Source organism: Photinus pyralis, unplaced genomic scaffold (genome assembly GCF_008802855.1).
Source record: "Photinus pyralis isolate 1611_PpyrPB1 unplaced genomic scaffold, Ppyr1.3 Ppyr1.4_LG4, whole genome shotgun sequence".
NCBI classification, from domain to species: Eukaryota; Metazoa; Arthropoda; class Insecta; order Coleoptera; family Lampyridae; genus Photinus; species Photinus pyralis.
The window spans coordinates 19,670,551-19,688,887 of NW_022170511.1; the positions used below are offsets into that span (position 1 = coordinate 19,670,551).

Below are 18,337 nucleotides of genomic sequence, written 5' to 3' on the forward strand. Positions count from 1 at the left end.
ATTTTAGAAAAGATTAGAAATTCAAAAACTGTACTTTCTGAATCTAAACACCCAATAATTTTTTTTACCCCTAAGTCATCCGACGAACGGTTCCCAAGATATGGCCGAAGAACAGTCTTATTGGGTCACCCGGTAACAATTTTTTACAAAGGATAGTAGGTAGCAGGTAGCAGGTTTTAGTTTCCAATGGTATATGAAAACGAATTTAATCGAGTATGATTAACAATAGCTAATTGCAGTAAATAGCATCCGATTAAGTCGTAAGTGGTCTCGAAAGAAGCGCTCTTAATTAATCGGAATTTTAAGACCAATTACAGAGGTTTATTAATTAAAAAAGTTTTAGTTTTTGAATGTAAACAATCGATATCAGCTAGAAAAACCGTCATGAAGTAGCGGGAATTTGATAAAATGTAAAGCCGTTATTTAGTGGGAGGTCTTTTGACATTTGCATCTTTGCTAGTTATATCTGTGAGTACCGTATAGTTTTTGATACTTTCCGTAAATTTATTTTGCATTCATACCGTTTAATTTTTTGTTTCTATATTAAGTTGACCGCACCGTATTACAGCTTTTACTTTTCCTTGCACTGTAATTTCTACCGCTCCGTTTAATTGCAAGGTATTGTTTCGCTTTCCTGCATTGGATTTCCCGTAGACACCGCTAATTAATTTGTGTTTTTATTTATTTATTTATTGCTATTTGTGCGCGAACTTCTTACCGAAGTTCGTCGGATACTAAATTTCTCGTTATAAGAGCTCAAGTCTATCCCACTGATAGGACTATAAAGTTGATGAAGGATTAGTCACCCACCATCAGGAATTCGAGCATTCTCTAGAAAATTTTTGCTTGCTATATACAGCAATTTGAATTGTGTTTAATGCCAAAGTAATAAACAATGAAATCCGCGCTCATCATGCCCTTTGGTTTGTGCAACGGCCCCGCCACGTTCTGATAAACTGGTACTGAAAGGTTTATTCTCGAAAACATAACTTGTATGCAGGGTGTAGCACCTAAGATCCCTCGGATCGTAACTCCTTTACGATAAAAGATACCGAAGCAAAATTCTACACAATTACCGCCTGCATGTTTCTAAAATATTTTTGATCACCAGGGGGAGTGCTGGATTTCAGTGGCGTATCAAACTTGCATTTTTTTAAATGGAACGCCCTATATTTTATTACTGATTTGGAATCTACCTAAAAAATACTTATTTTTTTATGTAACATGTTATTATGTTACAGTTTTTCGAAATTTTTTTGGAAAGAAACTGCATCGCGTAGGCGGCTAAGTTTTGGACTGAGGCATAGGTTATAAGGGCATAAGCTATAAATTTTCCACTGATATAAACAAAACCACACTTTCCATAGAAAAATTTCAGAGAAAAACCAAGTCGAAACGCGAATTTGAAGAAAAACGCTTTTTTTCGAATCAAAGTTTGCCATTTTTTGAAAAATTAAAAAAAAATGATTAACATGTTATTTACTAAAAAAGTGTTGGGTAGATTTACAATTGCAAGAAATGCAAAGGACACACGAATAAAGGGTTAGTGAATTTATCAACTTAACATAAATGTACTGACGACCTTCCTGTTGGTGGCATAACCGCAACCTGGACTCGCAGGCCTTAGACACCGCCCTGAGGACTTCCGCTGATACACCACGGAAAGCCGTTATGCCGGATTTATAGTTCCGTAGCCGTAAGAACGTAAAAACGGAACCGTAAAATCTTACGTTACCCAAAATTATACGATTTATAGTTACCGTAGTGGTAAGAGATGAGCTTGCGCCACGAACTTATGTCATCTGTCAGTAAGAGTAACGTGCATTTCAAAATAATAATAACCAACAAAGTGTCAATAATTATTGTAAATAAACGAAACGAACGTCAGGATAAACTCAACTGTTTGAATTATCCGAGTACTGCCGACGACAAACGCGTTAGCACGATTTACCGTAAGAAATAAGATTTGGGCATTTCCTACGTACCGTAACCGTTCTAACGCAACGTTAACGCGAACTATAAATGTTCACACGCAACAAGTAGGGTTTAATTCCAAACGTTACGGTACGGCGTTGCGGGTACGGAACTATAAATTCAGTTTTAGAGGAATAACGTTACATCAAAAAATAAGTTTTTTTAAGTAGATTCCAAATCAGTAATCAAATATAGTGTTCCATTAAAAAAAATGCAAGTTTGATACGCCACTGGAATACAGCACGCCGCTGGTGATCAAAAATATTTTAGAAATATGGCGACGGTAATTGTGTACAATTTTACCCTAAGACTTTTTTTAGTATCTTTTATGGTAAATGAGTTATGTTCCGAGGGATATTAGGACGAACGTTCCAAGGTCACCTCGATAATCTCGAACACGTGTTTAAGAGGTCGCGCGATGCCAATCTTCAATTTAATACAAAGAAATGCAACCTTTTCCAAAAGGAAGTCAATTATCTTGATCATCTGTCAGAACGGAGGGTCGCACGGTCCATAAAATTTTAACGACTTCCGGGATCCGTTTCGACCACTTTCGTACAGACACTTTCGTCTGGACAAGGAAAGAAAAAAAAACAACAATGAAAATAATATAAACTAGCCAACGGGAGAAAATGATTTCCAAAGGGGAGAAAGTGACTATCCCTCCTCAGTCTTCAGGGTTGAAATTGTTTGGATCTCTAGCTCAGTTGTATTGGATTGTGGGAAGAATTATACTTTTGTATGGGGTCAAGATCAACCATTGATCTAAAATGTTAATAACAAATAAATAACCGAGAAGGAACAGTTCTGTAATAACTAATAAACCTAGTAGAACGTTAAACCGATAAACAATTAATCACCAGCGATAAGGATGGCATTCTTTCTATGAAATAGGATAAGCCAAAGTTAAGAATGCTATCAGCTAGTTTAGTTTCAGTGTTAAGATCAATGTCAAAGTGATAAATTTGTATTCTCGCTCATGTTTTCATTTAAGTGCTGTAAATGCTATTGCAAGTAAATATAAATATTAATTAAACCGTTATAAATCAATCTATTTAAAAACCATATAGTTAACAGTTTTAGTACCTTTAAGTACAGTGTGAGCAACAATGATTGAAGCGTGCGTCATCACCGCTTGTTCCTATTAATATCAAAACTACCTTCTTTGTATGAAGTTGTATACGAAAATGACGTTCTGCGCTGTCACAGTGACGTGCGTCTATTCGTATTTCGTATCTTGTATCAAATCAGCATATGCTATGAGCGGCACATTGCCAATTTAGCTGAAGCGGCACGCTTCAATCTTTGTTGCTCACTCTGTATATACATAAACATAGAAATAAATCACGTATTCAATTTACGTTACGCCATGTTCACCTGCAACTGTAGATGTAGGTGAGTCTCACAATAACGAGTGTATTAATTTAACTAGTTAAGGCTTTACTAATTAAACTGAATTATTAAATTACAGGGAGGGCAAGGCAAACTGTAATGAGTAATGAGTGTAATGACTCCAGATTCAAGTGTAAAAATGTTGACTAAAATCTCGCTACCCCGGTATAAACTTACACGGAAAAAATTTTAATTACCCCGTATCATTAACGTTGGAAGTAAATTTAAAAATTATTAATGCATAACAATCTTCAATTATCAATCATCTTTGGTTAGCCTAATGAGTACTTTTTTGTTGTTTCATAGTCCTCAAACTTGTGACGTGTCTTTTAAAAGACTAACACCATTGCATCTACATCATTTTGTCATTATAGATCGACCACAATAACGTGTTTATTGTTCATGAGTTTAGAACCCTCTGTGACAACATCATCTATCAAAATTGTTTGGTATAATACGAGTCTATCAAATTAATAGTATAAGAATTGCGAGTTTCGTTAATTAGATGGAATTTGTTTGCAAAAAAAGCATCGTCATTGCTTTCCCGTACAGGTTACTGTCATCGTTATATTAAAAAGTAGCATGTTTTGCAATCATTTATTTTTAATCAAAGTAGTGGTTAAGCAATAGGATCAATCTCCCCACCCTCGCACGTATTAATTTGTTGGTTTAATTGTAGTTGTATATACTCTACATATATTATACGCATTATGCGATACAAGATAACAATATTATAATTTCCCTAGAGAGAACAACTGACATTTTCGGCATTTCGAAACAGCAATATTGGGAACGTGGTATCTACGCTACGTAGCACATTACAGATCGGTTTTTTGTACCAAAATCCATTAGTTAATCTGCATATCGGGTTCAGTAAAAAATGCTGTAGTATCAGACAAGGTTGCTACCACAAATCGCCTGAAATTTTAAACACCTGTGACCTCGTAAAATGGAAGTAATCAACTGAAAGTACACTACTATTATAAATTAGTAATACAGTATTGGGAGTATCGGCTTTTCTTTCACAAATTTTACAAACCATGGCGTAATGCTTGTAGACTGCACGGGAAATGTTTGCGCTCATTGCCTCTGAACGCGAGCTTTAACAATTCTGATGCCACAAAGCCTCTGTCGAACCAAAAGTATTGTGAAGTAGTTTCTGCCAGGAAAATTATTTCTCTCTCGGCGCGGAGAATTTGGCACGAAATTTGTATCGGTCACGACGTTTCTCGTTCCGTATTTCATTCAACTCGCCGAACTAAGCCTTTTGACGTGTTTCGCTCTGAATGCCAGAATTTATCATTGGATTGGTAATTGTAAATCAATTGTAGACGGAACGGTTGCTTTATATAATAGACGATTTTAATGATGCAATTTACGAACGAGGTAGGGCATACCCATTCCACGTTCCTCTAAATAACTAATGAAGGTCCAAGTACACAATTTTACCTACTCACATTACCTACACCTGAATGTGTCACATTAATAACTAATAGTAATCGATAAAACTTTCAAATTTTTACACCACAACTTTTCACCAATTCTGTTCTATTTTTAGTCATGTTAATATTCCGGAGCGTAATGTTTTCCTCGAATTCATTACGTTCACCACAGTATGCGGGCACTTTCCAACTTTCCTAACTTTTATAGGTATAAAAACAATCTGAAAATACGTGCACGAATCACAATTTCAAATTAGCGAACGAATAAACTTTTCAAACTTACCCCTTTCATACAAAAAGCACAAACAGTACACAGCAATTTAGCATCTCAAGCTCAGCATAGTTGTGGCAAATTCAACACACACATTTTGCACACGAACAGTTCGCGCCACGATTAGAACCTAAACGCGTACGAATACCGTTCTTCGAGCCAGCGTAGCATTCATAACGGAAGCATGTCAGATAGTAAGAATTAAGTGCGACCAACTACCCCCACCGAAGTCGCGATGAAAACAAACGTGAAAATGCCGGGAAATTCGCCCAACCGAAAATTCAGGCGGTATCGTTACTCAATCGATACTGCACGTAACAAGTCATATCCTGCGCAAGTTTTCATAAACACCTAACTATTTCCGGATCTTATTTTTTTATACATTACTATTTCTACGGTTGAATTTTAAAATGAGTCGGGGCTTCACGCAGTAGTTCTACTGCGCATGGGTCCAGTGAACCAATACGATCACTACGTCGTGGAAAATTGAAAGCTCCCAAACGCATTTTAGCAAAATTTTGTTAATATGAAGGAATTTCCGATTCTGTTTGTGTTTCCCTAATAGCTTCTTAGGTGAGATGTGATCTCCATCAACATAGCACGAGTGTAGCGAAATAGATTACCGATTCTTGTATTGGAAATATGTAGTTGAACCAGTTTTATGATGTACATTCTTTCGGACGTAAAACATTTTTCAAATATCACTAGGGAACTTCTTGAATTAAACATTAACCTGTTTAAGCAAGGAGCTCATTGCGATTACATTTTCTACAACCGTCAGTGAAAGGGTGAAAGCGCATTTCTTTTGTATTCCTGTAAGCCACATGATACTCATTTATAGGTATTCAATATTGAATGAAAGTAATCTCGACGGTTTTTTTTAGATTTAGTATGGTAGCTTTTTATAATAAATCTGTAAAGGAAAAAAATGATTAATAGTATTGCAACCGAATTTCTTCAACATAATATGCTACTTTCAACAACAGTAAAGAGAACGAATCAAATACCGAAAGCTGATAAAGCAAGAGAGGAGTTAAAATGGAACAAGGAAGAGTGAATGTGAGGTTATGATGTATGATATATGCAAAGGGTTGTAGTGTCCTTAACCCCCAGGTTCTACGCTAACTTCACACTACAAGAACATGGAAATTAAGTCAACCCGGCAACGTTTAAAAATGGCCACCCGAATGACTATTCCCTCGAAAACTAAACAAGATCCCGCTTAAATTTGAACGTGATAAAACATCTAAGGCAAGGCCCCCTTACGTTAGTTGTAGACAACACTTTGACCTGAAGCACAGTAGGGAAGGGACGTAAAATAAAACACTCAAATTGTGAAATAGTAGGTATATTAAGTATGGAGAACGGTAAGGGATTTTTACCGTTCGAAGACAATTGTTTGGAGGAGGAGCGAAGCGACGCGTTCACGACCGCCAAGTTGTATATACAGGGTGGAACCTCTCAGGGTATATGGAAGGTATGTATAAAACGAAGGACAAACCACAACATTTGAGGTTGAAATTGTAATGAGAACGCATTTTTACGTAATTTTTTTGGGTTTTTATTCCAATAAAATATGCGGAAAAATAAATCTGAATTTATAGTTCCGTACCCACAATGCCGTACCGTAACGTTTGGAATTAAACCCTACTTGTTGGGCGTTCTGTTAGAACGGTTACGGTACGTAGGAAATGCCCAAATCTTATTTCTTACTGTAAATCGTGCTAACGCTCTTGTCTTCGGTAGTACTCGGATAATTCACACAGTTGAGTTATCCTGACCTTCGTTTCGTCTATTTACAATAATTATTAAGCGGCAGAGCAAAGCGACGCAAGCTTTATAGGGGAGTCGATGGTGTCCGTCTGTCCGTCCGTGAACACAATAACTGTCGAATGCTTGGACCGATTTGGTTCAAACTTTGCACAGTTGGCCTATATGCCACAAGTAACAAGTCTATAGAAAATGGGTCAAATTCAATGACCCCGTGGAGTCACGCTTCTCTGTCCCTGCCAAACGCTTGAACCTATTCGGTTGAAACTTTGCACAGTAGACTTATATGCCACATTTAACAAGTCTATTGAAAATGGGTCAAAACGTTTGTCCGTTAGCACATAAATTTGTAAATCAAAGGTCGTGAATTGGCAATGTCTCCCTCTCCCTCTCCCTCTCCCTCTCCCTCTCCCTCTCCTCTCCTCTCCTCTCCTCTCCTCTCTCCCTCTCCCTCTCCCTTCCCTCTCCTCTCCCTCTCCCTCTCTCTCCCTCTCCCTCTCCCTCTCCCTCTCCCTCTCCTCTCCTCTCCCTCTCCCTCTCCCTCTCCCTCTCTCTCCTGACGTCACAGCATGCAGGTTAACGACTCCGGTTTCCAAATGATTGTATAAAAGTAGAACTACGAAAGAAGGATTATGATATCGAAGGCCTCCTTCTAATCTTAAATCCTTTTCACAGCAATCTTCGATTTAAACGGCAATTATTTCATAAATATATGGCGTGTTAATAACGAACAACGAAAGCTTGCTTTCTTCTTCATGTACTTCAAGTGGAAAATAAGTAGGAAAAGGCAAATACCTTTTCTAATCTGCTGGATTGGCGTTGAAGATTGTTTCTACGTTGATATATTGTCGAAGTGTAGGTAAAAGCACTTGCGGAATAGTAATTAGCACTTTTTCTACTAAATATAACTAATTTAAATATAATATATAATATAATTTAAATTAATAATAATTAAATGCGTCCCTTTCATTAATGTATGTAGGCACAAGTTCTCGTTCACCACGCGAAACCGAAATCCCACCTAACTTCGTTTGAATTTAAATAAAAAATGAGAAGCTAGCAATTCACTGTAACGTTTTATGTTACCAATTTTTGATAAACGGGGTAATTCAAAAGTATCAGGTAGGTAACACCTACCAACATGGCTTGCTTTACACAGTTCGTTTCTTACAAACACCTCATTAATAAAGTTTACGATTTTGGATTTGATTATAATTTCCTCGTACTACTCAAGTCTCATCAAAATAATCGTAAAAAATGTGTACAAATGAATTGCTGCGAAAATATTCATCTGCGGCGCGAATATCACTTGAATGTACACAATGGCTTGGTCTCGGTTTAATTTCTTTCTTCGAAATCCGCATAACGGATCGATTGGTTTAAGATTGCACAGATCGCTCCGCCAAAACGACTAGCGTAGGTCCGAATCCTCTTTCCCACTAATGTACACTCACATTTATAGTATCGCTTTTGTAAAATATGACCTAATAAATGTATCACCTTACAGCGATGAATGGTATAAATACTTACTCCGCACGATCATAAGCTTTTTGTCATTTGGCATTCGGTTGTGATAGACGTACTTTAACTAGACTTACAATGACCCGCTTCATTTAACTCATCCCGAATATTTTAAATAATAATATTTTATTTACATCTGAATTAAAATTGCATTTCTAACCGCGCGCATTACTTTATATTGCTAATTCACTTCAAACTTTTTTTTTCAATTAATTTTCATCATATATTAATAATCACTCAAACAAAAAATGGAGTCCTTCATCAACAAAGTTCTTACAGTTAAATAAAATACTAACTTGGGTTATGAAAAATGAAATAATTCATTTTCTTACAATGGTAAATCACACATTTCCTCACACAAAGTTATCGTTGTTTATCTATTTTTTAATCATGCATTTTTACTAAAAATTCTTAAACTTCATACCTGCTACTTCTCACAATGATATAATATTTTTTACAACTCAATGTGTGAGGGTGTGTGTACCATGTGTGTAGTTGTGTAGTCTAAAGCTAAACGATGCTATTGAATTTTAGTTCAAAAATTTAAGATTTGTTATCTTAATACCTTATCTTGTTATCGGTAAGCTACGAAAGAGACGAAATAGGTACCTATAATACTATCACCGGCTAAAGTAATGATAATAAGAAGCTTACTGCCACTTAGGCAACCAACCATACACTATCTAAAATGGCAACGTTGAAGTGTAAGTTTTCCGGCGGGAACCTTTTAATGAACACAATTCTTATCTAATAAGCAATTAAAAAGGTATTAACATTTCCATGTTAGGTTGTTAATGGGCCGCACGCGTAGGGCATTATTTCTTCGTCACTGCCTTGATGTAAAGGGAGTAGTAAGTATATTACAACAATTGGGAAAACCAATAGGTACGCAAAATTAAACAAAGATTTACCAATTCTTGTAATTATACCTGCTGTAGCAAGGCAGTGATGAAGAAACCCCGAAGTAAAGACGAGAATGTGCGACACCTTGCGGCACATTCCCCCAACTTACACTTCAACGTTACCATTTTAGATAGTGTATGGTTGGTTGCCTAAGTGGCAGTAAGCCTCCGATTATTATTACTTTAGTCGGTGATCTTACATGGTAAGCAGTAAGCTTATGATGAGAGTAGGAGATCTCATTTATCTTTCATGGTAACTAGTAAGGTTGATGAGAGGTATGTGCAGCGGTAACAAATTTCGTGTAGGAATCATCCAGGTATTTTATCTGTTCTGAAAATTACCGATATCTAATCTAAATGTAATTGATATAGCTATGTATTATATTTTCACAGCAGATAGGTAGTCAATGAAAAGTCCACATAGTTGAATGTTGAATTTGTACAGCAGGTGCGTAAATACCTACCTATTGTTTCATAATAACTGTTTATTCTCTTACAGATATGGCGACATCCAACCCTGCTTATACGTATGATCAAAATTACAACGTGCCCCACCCATATATGCAACCGCCATCCACCGCAGGACAACAAAACGCACCCGCTGGATTTTATCCACCACCCCAATCGAATATTGGGCACTCACTAATTATACATCAACCTCAAGGAGTTAGCGCAGTCGGACCCCAATGGTCTTCAGTACCATTACGCGATTGTCCCCCGGGTTTGGAATATTTGACTATGATTGATCAACTAATTGTGAGTCAGAAGGTCGAACTACTTGAAGCTCTCGTCGGGTTCGAAACTCAAAACAAGTACGCCATTAAAAACAGTCTCGGCCAGAAAGTCTATTACGCATTAGAAGATTCCGATTGTTTAACAAGAAATTGCTGTGGTCCAATTAGACCGTTCGAAATGAATATATTGGATACTTACCGAAACGAAGTAATGCATTTCCATCGTCCTTTGGCTTGTACTTCTTGTTGGTTCCCATGCTGTTTACAAGAGATGGAGGTATCTTCGCCGCCGGGGACGATTATTGGTACGGTTGAACAGAAATGGTCCATATTATTTCCCAGTTTTGTGATCAAAAACGCAAACGGAGACGTTGTTTTGCGTATCGATGGGCCGTTTTGCACTGCAAGTTGCTGCTGTCAAGACGTGGTTTTTAACGTGTATTCGGCAGATGGTCAAACGAAAGTGGGGAAGATTTATAAGCAATGGTCGGGGCTTATAAAGGAAGGTTTTACTGACGCCGATAACTTCGGAGTGACTTTTCCTATTGATTTCGATGTTCGGATTAAAGCCACTTTGATAGGAGCTTTGTTTTTAATCGATTTTATGTTTTTTGAGACTACGCGTGCTAGAGGACATTCAATAGCAGGTATGGTTTAAGGACAAAGTGTATGGGTACCCTTAATTTAAAAGGTACCATTCGGTATTTTTATGTATTTTACCAACTGATATTTAAATTACGAGTATTTAAAAATATACGATCCTACACTATATAGACAGACACATTGATTAATGGTAGTGTTTGCTTATACACATTTGGCTACAGAGGAAGTTCCTATCCGTATCCTTCTACGATGGACAGCCATATTTCTCGCCTTGAAGACGTATCCACTTCTTGATCCTGCCCTTGATTTTTGGTATTCTGTAACTTATAGCTTTGTCACCTAGAATCTGCATCAATATAAATTAAAGTTTTAGACTTATTTATTTATCTTTGCCTTTATTTTTGAGCGGGCGAGGTTACAGCCAAGTCTGCTCTACCAACCCAACTCACTATACATTTACAAATATCTATGCCGGAACTCGGATTCGAACCAGGGACCCTTAGTACCGCAGTCCAGCTTCAACTGAACTGCGCCACACATGCTGCATGTATCGCGATGTACTTTATTTAACTGGTTTAGTCTTATTAGGATCAGGTTGAAAACCATTAGCTGAGATTACTCGTTCTAGATAAGTAATTCTTTTCACGAGAAAACGGTATTTACTAAGTTTTGATTTAAAAAAGCCTGCTTCAAGCAACGCATCCAGAACTAATTTTAATCTAAACATTCCTTCAGCTACCGTTATGGAATACCTAAAAACGTCTGTACATGGTGAGTGCCCACCCATACGATACGATACCATAGAATAGATGCTATAACCATATCGTACTTGTAGACGATATAGTCACGTCATATTTAAGTTTACTAGGGCTTTATTAATACCCCTGTGGAAGACAGCGGGGGCGTTGATCAAACCGAACGGCATTCTCAAGTATTCATAGTGGCCATATCCGGTGTTACCAAGTCGGTTTTTGGTGAAATCCCGAGGCCATATCAAGCGAGGTGAAATAGATATTTCTACCCAATCGAATCAACTGGTCATCTATTCAAGGAAGCGGGTAGCGATCTCTAAAAATGATTTTATTGAGAAAACAGAGAAAGGCGATGGCTACTACTTTTTTTCTTAGTCTAAATTACTGGACTTGCAAATGCAGAATTACTTTCACGAATGATACTATTTTTAAGATCAGCGATGATTTCGCGCACATTTTTAGGTTCAAATTCAAACATGCGGTACGGATGATGGTGGATGTAGTCTTGTCTTTGAGTAACGTGATATTTAATTCGTCGGTGTTCACGACTTTAAACTGCTGACCGGAGATAATAACAGACAAAAGTACTTTCTTAGTAATTCGAATAGCTCTGCTCTGCCACAAAAGTCTGAACCCGAGATATTACATTATGCGATTTTTTAAGCGCGTTTTCACACCCTACATTCAAAATTCAAAATCGCTCGTTAAAACAATTTCGCGGACGCGAGAAGACACTGACGCGTATTAACTTGAAATGAATGGCTGATCACGTCATGGTCACCAATATGGGTACCTATACGTTTTAAAAATATCAACCGAACAAGATAACAATAACAAGAAAACGCGTTTATCTATCAAAAATTATTCTCTCGAAACTGTTCTCTGTTTTCTGTTGCCATGGTCCCTTCTCAGCGGTTGCTATTTAAATCATGTCGCCACAGAAGCATAACTTCCGTAAATCTCGCTGCGAAAGTATGCGCCAAAAATTGTATAACCCAAAAATGCCATCGGGTTTACCAAGAAAAAATAAACAACTTATTTCTAATTTTATTCGTTACTTTGAAGTGGTGACTGGTGACCTTATAATCATATAAAAATTAGTATTGTAACACGTTTCATTTCACAGAGAGTTGCGAAGGCATTAAAAGTTACCTAACCTGCGAACAGTGATTACTTCTAGTTCACAAATTTCTAAATCGGGCAAACCTCTAGAGTCTAGAACAATGCATTATAAGAAACCTGTTAGCGATGTTGATGGTTTCACAAAAGCAGTGATTCGGACCTCCATCTACGACATGATCCAACACAGTAAGTTAAAACACACGTTGAATGGTTGAATGTAGATAGTTGTTTATGCCAACTCTGTAAAGATTATATTATATTAAATTAATATTTGTGTAGGTGCAGGTAAGCAAAGATATCTTTGTTATAAGCAATTTACGTTTGTATTTTAGAACAACATCTTACGCTTCAATCCATTTTGAAAGTATTTAATGGGTCCAAAAGTTCCTTAAGAAAGGTTGTTGCGAATATTGGTTTTCGCTCTCAAAAAGATAATCCCTAAAAAGGTTTAATGGAGTTACCCAATATTGCACTACCAAAAGGCAATTTTTTAGGTATGTAAAAAATATGAAATCTGAGACGTCAACGTCAATGTGTCTTTTTGGATGAAACGCGGGTATTTGAAAATGTGGCAAGACGAGTGCAAAAAGCGTACTAAAAATGAAACCCAAGGGGACGCAGGTAACACTCGTATTGATAGAACAATACTCGTATATCATTTTATAACTATTTAAGATAGGTATGTGGTTTTACATGCCCGAAACATGACTGGTTTTATTACTGGAGCATCTTTAATTTTTGTTTTAAAAACAAATGCTTTTTTTGTTAATTTACTTGTGTATTATTTGTGTGGTCTCTGTCAGGGTTTTTGACCCGAAGAAGGTTTCCCTGACATAACCTGGTTGTGTGCCTAATATGTTATTTATATGTTCTCGTCTTTTCTTACGCACAAAGTTATGAGTGTTTGTAGTGCGAGTCTTACCTCTACCACCACAATGCTTGTAATAAGAACGGTAGAAAGTCAAAGGTGTAGGTACCTAACGTATCCCGGTGTTATATTTATGCTTATCCCATTATACATTACAATTTCACAGAAACATATTCATAGTGTAGCGAGGTCAATCACAATAATAATTTTATTAGCAGTTGCAAATTACAAGAATTATGAGCTCAAACAAATGGATGTAAAACTAGCATAATCGAAGATGTCTATACAGGGTGTTATAAAATTCCATGGCATCGCAGATTATTGAAAAAGATGGGGGTTCTATTTTTCCAATTTTTCGTCTTTATTATGCAAAAAATTGAAAAGTAACGAGGTTGATTGACGTAAAAAATTTTTTTCTACAAAAAACCTTTATACATTTTTGCTCTAAAATAATTTGGAGAGCCAATAATCGCATGTTATGAATTTTACATTGAAATCCCTATGATGCGTTACGCAAGCCACCACCCCAATAAGGCATTTTATTGTCTTAAACAAACACCTTTAATCTGGAATGATAGATTTAATTTTAAATGGAAATGATGCTGTTATAATTGAAGTCATAAAAGAAAATCTAAGATATGGGAGATTTAAAGCATTTTCTTGGAGTAAATATAAAAAGGACTACCAAAGTCATGTATCTAAATCAAAAGAAATATAGGTATTCCTACTGTTCTACAAAGTATTAATGCAATCAACTACTACCTATTGCCGTTGTAAAAGTAATCCGTCTGGAACCAGTTACGGCATTTAATAATAAACTGTACACGTGTAGGTATTATCTATACTTTTTGAATTAATGGTTTTATACAAAATATATGTATCAATTAATAAACATACCCACCTTATTCATAATTGCTATGTATTATAATCTAAATAGCTTACTACAATTATTCTGCACATATTGGGAAATAAACCTGCAAGATTCTAAATGCAAGAAAAGGTGTAGCTTAGAATAAGAATGCAATATAGATGATGTATTTCCCTTAGAGAAGGAAATCCTTGTATTTCCTTAGAAATCTTGTGTCTGGACACATTCAGTATGTTTTATTATTGGTTACATAAACACAATGACAACATTATCCTTCACCACATATCCTAAAATGAGTTTTAATGTTGGTTGGGCTGCCGACATTTAAAATCCTTGGGGACCTTGTGTGTTAACAGATGTTTCTTAAAATTGGATTTGATATTTGTTGCATAATCACAGTATGCACATTCCAAATCCTTGGCAGTCTTGTGGGTTAACAGATGTACTTGTAAATGGTATTTGTGATTGGTTGCATAATCACACTGTGCACATTTAAAATCCTTGACAGTCTTGTGTTTTAACAAATGTATTTTAAGATGGGATTTGTTATGCGTTGCATAATCACACTGTGCACATTTAAAATCCTTGGTCTTGTGTCGTAACAGATGTTTTTTAAAACAGAATTTGTTATGAGTAGCATAATCACACTGTGCACATTTGATATCCTTGGCAGCTTTGTGTGTTAAAAGATGGCCCTTAAAGTGTGATTTATTATTGGTTGCATAATCACACTGTGTACATTTTAAATCCTTGGCAGTCTTATGTCTTAACAGATGTATTTGAAGATTCGATTTGTTATTGGTTTCATAATCACACTGTGCACACTTAAAATCCATGACAGGTTTGTGTCATAACAGATGATTTTTAAAACTGAATTTGTTATTGGTTGCAAAATCACACTGTGCACATTTTAAATCATTCACAATCATGTGTTTTACCAAATGATTTTTAAAATTGAATTTATTATGGGTTGCATAATCACACTGTGCACATTTTAAATCCTTGATAGTTTTGTGTCGTAACAGATGCAATTTAAGATGGTATTTGAAATTGGTTGCATAATCACATTGTGCACATTTGTAATCCGTGGCTGTCTTATGTCTCAACAGATGCCTTTTTAAAATGTATTTGTTATGGGTCGCATAATCACACTGTGCACATTTGATGTCCTTGGCAGTCGTGTGTCTCAGCAGATGATTTTTTAAACTGAATTTGAGGTTGGTTGCATAATCACAATGAGAGCATTTGAAATCCTTGGCAGTTTTGTGTCTTAACAGATGCTTTTTAAAATTGCAGTTGTTATTGGTTGCATAATCACAATGAAAACATTTCAAATCCTTGACAGTCTTATGTGTTAGCAGATGTCTTTTAAAATGGAATTTGTTATTGGTTGCAAAATCACACTGTATACATTTAAAATCCTTGACGGTTTTGTGTCTTAACAGATGTAATTGCAACCGGGATTTGTAATTGGTTGCATAATCACACTGCGCACATTTGAAATCCATGACAGTCTTGTGTCTTAACAGATGATTTTTAAAACTGAATTTGTTATGGGTTGCATAATCACACTGGGCACATTTTAAATCCTTGGCAGTCTTGTGTCTTAACAGATGATTTTTAAAAATGAATTTGATATTGGTTACATAATCACAATGAGAACATTTCAACTCCTTGGTAGTCTTGTGTCTTCGTAAATGTGTTCGCAAACTGGATTTATACTTACTTGCAAAATCACACTCGGAACAATTAAAATTTGAAACAATTTGCGGTCGCTCACCATATGATACATCTTCAGAATGTTCAACTACTAATTCATTTTTCTGCGGGACCTTATTTTCATCTTTCCAATTGCATATAGCATTAGAATATCCCGCATTAATCATACTTTCATTTACTTCATGCTTGATTGTTATGGTCACATCGTTGCCAAGTAAAACTTTGTCATCCACACATGCAATTATTTCATCTTCTTGTTTAATTTCAACTTTTACAATTGCCGACATTATCACACAAGAAGTGGTTACAACCATGAACAGGTCCTTCTGGAAGTAACCAAAAATACCATACAACGTGGATCGGTGGCCTGGAAATGTAACTGGCATACATTCAAGATTGCTATTCAACAGAAGACGTTTCCCCACACAGCGTCTTTGGGGTTATATATATCATCCTACACTTTTGTGCGATTTGTTATATTTATGTTGAACATCAGTTAGGGGTCTAAGAGTTAGGGCCTTAGGGCACAGATTAGGGTGGTGAAAGTCATTTACACCTACCATAAGCAATTGTAAATACGTAGCATGAATATTTGTACCGTAGTGTACTTAACCAGAGCATTGTATAAAATTCAATGACCCTGAGGTTCTCCGTTAAGTCGCTAACTTCACAGTTCACACCACAGAACACGGAAACAAAAGTCAACCAGGCAAAAAATGTATGTATCGCCGTAAGTTGTATATACAGGGTGAAACTTTGTAACGGATTACTGTACAGTTTTCCCTTACAAAAATGGACACATACAATATAGATGGCATTACTAGGTTTATTCTTGTTATTTGTTATAAACATTATTTTATTTGGGAAATTTACAACAATTTAAAACATATTTTTGTCGTTATTCAGCGATTGCAGTCGTATTGCGTATGCGATATAATTTAAATTATTTGTCGTCAATTGACGGATCAATTGTTTCATTTAATTAAGTATTAGTCTGACTTCTGAGCAAGCGTACCAGTTTTTTTATAATTTAAATATTGTCACTAGTGGAAATTTTTCCACAAGACGAAATAGGGTTGAACATAAACCGTAAGTAAACAAATGTAAGCAATAAAGTTTCTATTGAAAGTTCTATTTTAGCTATTTCCCGATTTTCTTATTTCGATATAAAAAAATATCGAAAGTAACGGTCAGAAGTCAGAACTATTATCTCCCAGTCAGGAGCCTACATTATTGCCATCTATTAGCATCCCTCCAATCCGGATGTACATCCTGTATAGCCAGAGGAATTTCACATGTTGAGAGATTGGAGCTGTAAAGACAAAAGGTCAGAGATACGTCCAATCATTATCATACTTACCTTCACAAAACAAGCGCTGTCCAGCTATCTGTTGAACTTTACCTATGCACATCAAATTTTTGAAAATCCATTACGTACTTACCTCGAATGCTTCCAAAATTTCTTTTTCATACTGCCTTGATTTTAATTATTTTTGTACATAATACTAACATTTAGTTTTGAGTTTTTTTTTGTAATACTATTGTTAATTATAAGGAAGCATTTCGTTCAGTAGAAAAAAAAGGATTTCATTTGGTTTTTTGTGTTCATGATTTTGTCAAAAATGTCGTGACAACTTCTCAAGCGTTCGTTTATTGGTGCACCAGAAAAAGTGTTAACTCCGTATAGTTTTTTTAGGAGTTAACTCCAAAGCCGCTTTACATTAGGCAATTTTAGTGCAATGCAAGGCTTGTGCTATGCAATCTAAAATTGCCTTGCATTGCTTATTACGATTTTACATTTATGCAATTATGTTGCAACTTTTGTGCAAGTTCAGAAAAGTGTTGCAGTGCTGACAACATATTTTTCAAAAATTGAAACTTTTCAGTTTGTTTACACAGAAGGTTATTCTTGAAACTTAATAAAATTGACCATTAGGTATGAGCAAACAAAAGGAAATTAAGCTGGCTACAGCTTGTTATGTGGTGGCGCTTGCTATTAAAAAAAACACACAAAATAACACACGCGAAACCAAATAAATTGTGGTATTGACAAAATTACTAGAAAAGTTACTAGAGCTTGCGACAAACTTGCAAGTGAAATAGAACTTTCTCTATTTATTTTTCTTGCACCTGAATTGCGTATGAACATGCGCAGTAACGTATCTCTAACTTGCATTGCTCTTGCATGCACGAAAATTGCCTAATGTAAAGCGGCTTTTACTCCAAACACTCCATCTCAGGTGCGTTCGATTATCCGTTTTAAGGCTGATTCTCACTATACATAACGTTTCCATACCATATCCTTTCCATAACCATTCCGTACATTATTATACCTAGGAAATTGATCTTTAAGTGATATATGCGTAAGACATTCAGTCGCGCGCTAGTACACATTCGCC

The 18,337-nt window shown here is 36.0% G+C and overlaps 1 protein-coding gene and 1 pseudogene across 1 annotated transcript; one reads left to right on the forward strand and one right to left on the reverse strand.

Moving 5' to 3' along the window:
- Window positions 1-9,456: 9,456 nt before the first annotated feature.
- Window positions 9,457-10,775, forward strand: LOC116168825 (annotated as a pseudogene).
- Window positions 10,776-14,377: 3,602 nt separating this feature from the next.
- LOC116169923 (transcriptional repressor CTCF-like) lies at window positions 14,378-16,558 on the reverse strand. Its single transcript, XM_031486131.1, has 2 exons — window positions 16,499-16,558; window positions 14,378-16,305 (listed from the first exon to the last, which is right to left on the reverse strand). Exon 2 carries the CDS (start codon window positions 16,250-16,252, stop codon window positions 15,068-15,070), a length of 1,185 nt encoding a protein of 394 aa, XP_031341991.1. The 5' UTR covers window positions 16,253-16,305; window positions 16,499-16,558; the 3' UTR covers window positions 14,378-15,067.
- Window positions 16,559-18,337: the final 1,779 nt, after the last annotated feature.

Bases quoted from the DNA above. Each gene is read 5' to 3' on its own strand.
- LOC116169923 (XM_031486131.1), bottom strand. From the start codon at position 16,252: ATGGTTGTAACCACTTCTTGTGTGATAATGTCGGCAATTGTAAAAGTT.